This window comes from Silurus meridionalis, chromosome 10, assembly GCF_014805685.1.
Source record: "Silurus meridionalis isolate SWU-2019-XX chromosome 10, ASM1480568v1, whole genome shotgun sequence".
Lineage (NCBI taxonomy): Eukaryota > Metazoa > Chordata > Actinopteri > Siluriformes > Siluridae > Silurus > Silurus meridionalis.
The window spans coordinates 10,153,734-10,161,918 of record NC_060893.1 but is presented as its reverse complement, the minus strand read 5'-3'; the positions used below and the strand labels follow the sequence as shown (position 1 = coordinate 10,161,918).

Genomic DNA, 8,185 nt, shown 5'->3' with positions numbered 1-8,185 from the left:
CCTGGATAACAAGGACTCATATGTTCGAATGCTGTTTATTGACTTCAGCTCAGCATTCAACACAATCATTCCTCAGCACCTGATCATGAAGTTGAGCCTACTGGGCCTGAACACCTCCCTCTGCAACTGGATCCTGGACTTCCTGACTGGGAGACCCCAGTCAGTCCGGATCGGGAACAGCATCTCCAGCACCACCACACTGAGCACTGGGGCCCCTCAGGGCTGTGTGCTCAGCCCACTGCTGTTCACTCTGCTGACTCACGACTGTGTAGCAATGAACAGCTCGAACCAAGTCGTCAAGTTTGCCGATGACACGACCGTGGTGGGTCTAATCAGCAAGAACGACGAGTCAGCATATAGAGAGGAGGTGCAACGGTTAACTGCCTGGTGTGAAGCTAACAACCTGTCTCTGAACGTGGACAAAATGAAAGAGATGGTTGTTGACTTCAGGAGAGGACAGAGCGACCAATCTCCACTGATTTTTGATGGATCCTCAGTGGAGATCGTCAAGAGCACCAAATTCCTTGGTGTTCATCTGGCAGACAACCTCACCTGGTCACTCAACACCAGCTCCATCACGAAGAAAGCCTAGCAGCGTCTCTACTTTCTGAGAAGGCTGAGGAAAGCTCATCTCCCTCCCCCCATCCTGTCCATGTTCTACAGGGGGACCATTGAGAGCATCCTGAGCAGCTGCATCACTGCCTGGTTTGGGAATTGCACCGTCTCGGATTGCAAGACCCCACAGAGGATAGTGAGGACAGCTGAGAAGATCATCTGAGTCTCTCTCCCCTCTATCATCGACATTTACACTACACGCTGCATCCACAAAGCACACAGCATTGTGGACGTCCACACACAACCGTCACATACACTCTTTACACTCCTGCCATCAGGAAAACGGTTTTGAAGCATTCGGGCCACCACATCAAGACTGTGCAACAGTTTCTTTCCCCAAGCCATCAGGCTTCTAAATACACAGAAATGAAACGGAATACACAGACACACACACTCACTCAATGTGTGTACTGAACTTTACAACCTGGACTAAACACTTTACACACACTCATCTCAATCCATTCCACAACCATTCATTTATTTATTATTTATTATACTCGACCGTACTACACTCCTTAACTGCAGTTTTTTTGCACATTTATCACTATTATACTGTTAACATGCTGTCTTTGCACCTCTTGACTGCTGCTGTTCTTTTGCATTACTTTGTTCTGTATGTTCTGTTTATATTTACTCCCAGTTATAGTTTTTACATTTTACATTTCACCTCGCACAGTACTGTATAATTTGAGTTTACAGTAGGTTTACTACTCGGCGCTATATTGTTTTTTTGTCTTGTCTTGTGTTGTCTTGTTTTTTCTGTCTGCACTGTCTGTCTGTAATGTTTTTTGTCTGCACTGTTTGCACTAGGTTGCACTCGATGCACTTTATGTAGCTTGTGTTGTAGCTCTATGTTGTTTTGTTTGTTGTTGTTTAGTGTAGCACCAGGGTTCTGGAGGAACTTGTCTCGTTTTTACTGTGTACAGTGTACCACTGTGTATAGTAGAAATGACAATAAAAGCCTCTTGACTTGACATAAATTTACTCTACTACGGCAGAAAGAATAAAGGGTTCTGAACAGACATATCTGGTTACTAGATTACTAGAAACTACTAGAAAAACAAATGTGGAGCTATCAGAGCTGGACATTTTCCATGGCTTAAATATTTAACTCTGGTTGAAGTAAAATTATGCGCACTGTTTAATAGAGACGTCCTCATACTTTCTAAAGTTTATTCATTAACTAGAGAAGCCTGAACCCTGTTCACACGCTATAAGTACGTCCTGTACTTCTTTGGATGAATTTAATAACTATTATTATAATTGTTTGCATGCTGTTGTTCTTCAGCGTCAGGAAATGGCCGGGTCACTTCCGCTACTTTCAGTTCGCCCGATCCGCTGCATGGTGGATGAACGCTTCGAGGTGCGCGTGCAGGATTTACAGCCTGGGTTTCGGGTCACATTGCATGCGCTGCTGCAGTCAGAGGACGGAGACTTTTGGGAAGCTTTTGGTCACTATGTCAGCGATGAGACAGGACATGTCACAGGTGCATGTAAATCATGCACATGTGTTTGCTCATTGAGTATTCACACCTTCATATGAAGCAAGTAATCACTAATACACACTGCTCTGTTTCAGTATCTAAAGATCCCAGTCTTGGTGGATCATATGAAGGAGTTGAACCCATGGGTCTGCTGTGGAGTATGAAACCTATTCCTGGAAGCAGGACAGGTCTCAGGTTAAACCACAGCAGCCTTCATGGATCTTTGTGTACTTCTAAACAATGAATAACTCTCATTTAGTTGTCTTTTTAGATTTCGCAAGACGGATGTCTACACACCGATGGATGTCCACATATCTGTATATGAAGACCACCTTACTGAGGGATTCAGAGAGAAACCTCCCATAGCATTAGCTGTGACACAGAGGTGGTACACTGCCCCGGGGATCCAGAGGGTTAATGTTACGGACAAAGGGTTAGAGGCGGCTATTTACATCCCACCAGGTATCACGGACAGAGGGTTTGATAAAGAGTCATAATGTTTCAACTTCAATATTGTGTTAGTGGTTTTTGCATTTGATAAGTAACATACACTACAAAAAGAAGCAGTGTGTCTTTCATAACATTTATTCTTCTATAGGCCCTGGACCTTTTCCTGCTGTGCTGGACCTCTGGGGTGGAGGTGGAGGCCTAGTGGAGTATCGCTCTGCTCTGCTGGCATCCCGAGGCTATGTCGCTTTAGCACTGGAGTATATTGGACGAGTAGACGCAGATGGAAATTCATACAAAGTGGACAAGAACTACTTTGAGGTATTTGCCTCTAAAGTTATGATCTTTTTATAGTGCAGTTAAATTAGAAACATCTAATTCTTAATTTGAAAATTGCAGAACAAATACAAATAAATAAATAACTCTTATAATCTCTTAGGCAGCATTCACTGTGTTGAAGGAGCATCCACAGGTTTCCCCAGAAAGAATTGCAATTCTGGGTTTGTCTTTTGGTGTCTCTGTCACCCTGGGCATGGTGGTATACTCCTCAGTGATAAAGGTAGACCAGGTCAAACATTCATAACATTTGTGATTATACTAAGACTAGCTTTAAACATGATGAAATGCTAAGCCATACACTCTGAGTCATCTAAATTGTCTTTTCAGCCCAAGTGTGTAGTGTGTGTTAGTGGAAGCCACATCATGCCTGTCAATGGATCGCTGGGTGAAGTCGTAGCTGAGATCAAAAAGTGAGCAACAGACAATGAGTGTTTAATTGAGGCTTGGGGATTCAAGCTTTATTACTTACACTTACAATGGGAGTGTGCTTAGTTACGTGATGGTGAGGAGCTGCACTACGCTTTTATATCTACAGTACTCAGCAGTCAACCTGAGGCTTTTAAATTAACTGATTTGGATTACTTGCATGGACACACAAAAGGACATTAAAAACGTGTTAATATAACTATAACAATTTTTTAATATTGTCATTTTACTTTTACTACATAGCTTTTCCTTAGTGTATGATTTTATCAGGCTATTGTAATTAAAACATACAGTATGCATTTTCATACACATAGTCTTGTTGACAGTGTAAAAAGACTGAAAATAGAGCTTTGCATGTAATTTGGGAGACAGTGTTAGAAAACTGGATATAATTCTGTAGGCATACTGTAGAATACATGATTTTTCTTGTTATGCGTTTTTAATTATTTCGTACCTTAAGCAATCTCTAATGATAATTCTTTAATAAAACTCTTTTTACTAGATAGTCAGGCTTCTTTACTACTATTACATAGGTTGAAGCAATGGTAACTTCCAGATATTAATTTCTAAAGGTTCCTCTCTACTTCTGCAAACTGACTTATTGACCACAATTTCAAAGTTGAAAAACTGCATGGCACAGTCAGAGCAAATTCGAGTTACTTAATGTGTATAGAACAAGTGTCATTTTTGTAGATTCCAAAAAGCATGATTTTGGTTTCATGTTTGGAAATGTCTGATACAAAGTGATTTTTGGATTAAACTTTTTGCAACCACTGCAGGAATTCCTTTTCAGAAAGTTCCCCATATGTGGTTAAGATTAGGAGTCCATATACCTTTGGACACATAGTGTATGCATGATCTTAACCCCATTATGTGAAACTTTCAAAAAAATCTGTAACAATGTACATGCATGAGTCCTGACCTTGACAATTTAGGGTGCTGACTAGACCCCAGGACTCATTAGCTGACATTAATACTCAACCTCACCAAATCTCTTGTTCCTGAATACACAAAAATTCCCAAGCAGCATTCCAAAATCTAATGAAAATCCTTCCCTGATGAGTGGAAGTTTTTGAACTCTATATTAATGCCATGCCTTTGAAAAATGATGTTTAATAACCACATACCTTTGGCCAAATTGTTTAGCATTATTGACCTCAAACCCATAGTAAGTGACAAAACAATTATTAAATGTTTGGAGGTACACTGCATGGTGAAATTGGGTCATTGCCTTGGTAGATATGCATTTCAAGCAACACCCATACACTCGTCAAAGTGTAAAGCTTGTAACAATCTGGGCATGACAGTTGTACAGATACTGAATATTGAAATATATCATATGCTTAGTATTACATGTCCAGCACATGCACAAACACAATTTCTTTTTTTTCTTTTTTTTATTGTTTACTGCAAATCCACCTGCTGTAGACAGAACTGGCAGAATACTTGACGAAGTAGTTTCTTTATGAAAGCAGGAGGGTTACCTAATTAAATAGCCATTCAGCATACAAAGCATACATGTATGCTTTCTTTTTGTTTTTCCCATATTGACAAATTATTCCTGTTTTTATTTTATTTTAAGAAATATCAAAAAGATCCGCTATGATGAAAAACAAAGAACCATATGGTGAGATCTCCTGCTTCCAATACCAGATGATCCTTTAAAGAAAGTTGAAGTAAAGATCTATCAAAGAAGCCTGACAAATTAATTTGATCATTAATACATGCATTTTTGTCTGTTTTGCATATGTATATGCTTATTCTCTTCATTGTGATTTTGTATATTTGTGTATGAATGTTGGGCAGATGGGTCGTATCAAGTGCCCCATTTTATTGATCGTTGGGGAGGATGATCAGAATTGGCCAGCATCAGAGTCTGCAGAAGATGTGAGTAGTGGCACTAGAATCAATATTTTGTTGATTCAAATGTTTTAAGATATTAAGAAATTATAATAATAAGACAGTTATAAACTTAAATTGAAAGCAGACGTCTCATATTTAGATGAAGCTGATGATGGAACATGGCGGTAATCGTCATCTGTTAACTGTTCTGTCTTATCCTGGAGCTGGCCACCTCATCGAACCTCCTTACAGTCCACATTGTCGAGCCAGCAACTTCATGTTGACCCAACATGAGGTGAGAACTAAAGGTACGCCATTGAAGTGTGTACTAAAATGTAAGACAACTTCAGAGGGCAAATTAAAATAAGTTAATATTTTCTCATCTGTAAATAATAGCTAATTCCACTAAAAAGATTATATGGACAAGCTGCTGGATTTATGACAAAACATCACATTGCATACTATATGTTACAGTGGTGGTGCTGTGGGGTGGACAAACGGAGCCTCACAGTCGAGCTCAGGAGGACTCTTGGCACAAAACCCTGGCATTTTTGGAGCAGCATCTCTTCAGCATTAATGATTAACATCAAATATCAATTACATTGTCCGTATGCATTTTATTAGAGAAAAAGGAAACACAAAAGAAGTTCAGATTTAATATCACACATTTTATATGCATCATTGACTATTGTGTTTTGTATTATTGATAAACTAATCATAAATATATAAGAATTACATTTTCTTCAGCAATAAATGTGTAGCAGCATGGGGCAAACTCAAATTAACTTTCACCAGTGGATGCAAAGTACACAAATATAAAACAAACAAAAAACAAAAAAAAACAAACAAAAAACAAACAAAAAAAGATTATATAATAATATAATAATATATATATATAATAATATATATATATAGTTTTGTTTTGTTTTATATTTGTGTACTTTGCATCCACTGGTGAAAGTTAATTTGAGTTTGCCCCATGCTGCTACATATATATATATATACAGTAATCTTAGTAGTTTTAAAAAACACAAGACAGATTTTCAAAAGACTTCATATTTTAATATACAGATTTGATATCACACATTTTATCTGCAGCAATATCTATTGTGTCTTGTATTATTGATAACCCAGTTATTAATATATAGGAATTAAATCTGTATTATGATAATTAAATAGCATTTTCACAGGTTTAGAAAGTGGTTAAACAACTTTTTTAAAGATTTTGAATATCACTTGGCTTAAGAAATTGAACAAATGCTCTGGACATTGACTGCAAATACTGAACTTATACCAATGAACAACTTTTACGTCTGTACCGGACCATCAGTATGGGTAAAAACCGTCCACCTTACAGAATGTACAGGTGAGACTGTCCATAACTTAAGCATGCCAACATTATTGCAGCAGTCATTTAAAAAACAAAAGCACTTTTAGCACTAATAAAGGTATTATAGAAATGTTGTATCCTAAACATATATAATTCTGTTGTATTCTAATCATATTCCTCATTTGCCTAAGCAGTCTAGTATGTAGATTAGAGCCATTATTAAATGACACAAGCACCGAATGTCAGTCAGGCTGTGCTGCTTTTATGTGTTGTACTGAATAAAATATACAAAACTGACAAGATCTAACAAAAACTTCATGTGACATTTTTAATTACTGGTTTACTATTTCATTTTAGCACCTGGATCAGTTCCACTTTAATATTATTATTATTAAATGGAAATTAGTTTTTTTTTCAATGGCATGAAATATATGGCACAGTCACTTCCACAATACTCCAGAGCTGGTAACAACCGAAACACACATACATAATAAACTAGTCATGGTCACAGAAACAAGCCTTAGACAGGATAATGCAGATTTTAGAATCAGAAAAAAACAGGTTTAAAAATCCAAGGTATTTTTAGATCAATACAAATAAGTTCTACTACATTATTTTGCCCATCCAGAAACTATTATTTGTGGACTACATGAAAAATTTGTTAATCAAGACCACATGAATTGAAACTAAAATTGTGACTAGGACTAGGAATATATTTACAGTCCATAGCTTTCTTTTTGTTGTTGTTTAGAACTAAATGATTAGCTGACTGATGACAGTTGTTGGTTTGAAAATTTTCTATAGATAGTTTTGTAAACTTCCATAAAATGTCTACATTGAACTATACATGTAAGTTACAACAAAAGCAAACAAAAATCTTAGACTCCACCCCTTTTTAGAGAAGAAATGGTGCCCAAGGCTCTATATATTATACTTCTTATTTTACTAACACAAATAAATAATTATTAGAATCAGGTTACCCTTTGGGGGGGATCTGAGGAATGGAGGTGGGGGATTTTCTTCAATAGGAGTAAACTTGTCTAGTTGATTTGCATGATATAATCTCAATGCAATAATCATAAACCTTCATTGCAAGTTGCTTTGATGGAAAATTTTACAAAATATTTTTGTACTGTAAGGATTTATTCTTATAAGTAATACATTTCAGATTTTTAGAATACAGTGTAAACTATTTTTCTGTGTAACACTTTATAAAAACAATCTTTATCAGGGTTACAAAAAGTTACTGAAATAGAAACCAAATGCACTGATTTAATGCATGTTACATCATCTGTAAAAAATAAAAATGGTTTTGTAAGTTGTACCTTAATCACGAATATAATAACCATTTACTGTGTACAGTGATTGCTTCACAGTCATTACTGCCTGCTGTGTGGACATGAAGGGGAAAACCAGGAGACGCTGAATGACTTGAATGGACGTTACGTTTCTGCATGGATCTGATCTATTTAATTTGTAAGTGCCATTGTATATAAATGTATATAGATCTCCTCTCTCTAACTTATTTTGTTTGACACAATTTTTACTTTTATGATAGGTCTGAGGCATTTGCATTTGCTTAACTTGATAGTTCATTAGTTTAAAAATCTCACTGGTTCCACGCTGAAAGAAAGACAGGCAAAAGTTCACATGACAGAGCTACATTATTTACTTTCATTTTCACCCCGGCGCATCACATCAC

General features: G+C 37.0%; 1 protein-coding gene across 3 annotated transcripts; it reads left to right on the top strand.

Annotated features, from left to right (window-relative positions):
- Nucleotides 1–1,844: 1,844 nt before the first annotated feature.
- On the top strand, nucleotides 1,845–5,921 carry LOC124392268 (peroxisomal succinyl-coenzyme A thioesterase-like). Of its 3 annotated transcripts, none has more exons than XM_046859059.1 (8): nucleotides 1,845–2,102; nucleotides 2,195–2,294; nucleotides 2,371–2,561; nucleotides 2,698–2,867; nucleotides 2,986–3,105; nucleotides 5,118–5,198; nucleotides 5,314–5,448; nucleotides 5,628–5,921. In XM_046859059.1, the coding sequence occupies exons 1-8, from the start codon at nucleotides 1,913–1,915 to the stop codon at nucleotides 5,775–5,777; spliced, it is 1,137 nt and encodes a 378-aa protein (XP_046715015.1). In that variant the 5' UTR covers nucleotides 1,845–1,912; the 3' UTR covers nucleotides 5,778–5,921. The 3 variants fall into 3 exon arrangements, with proteins under 3 accessions (XP_046715015.1, XP_046715017.1, XP_046715016.1); XM_046859061.1 differs by lacking the exon at nucleotides 5,628–5,921 and adding an exon at nucleotides 3,213–3,295 and having other exon boundaries at nucleotides 5,314–5,455; XM_046859060.1 differs by lacking the exons at nucleotides 5,314–5,448; nucleotides 5,628–5,921 and adding exons at nucleotides 3,213–3,295; nucleotides 4,894–4,987 and having other exon boundaries at nucleotides 5,118–5,192.
- Nucleotides 5,922–8,185: the final 2,264 nt, after the last annotated feature.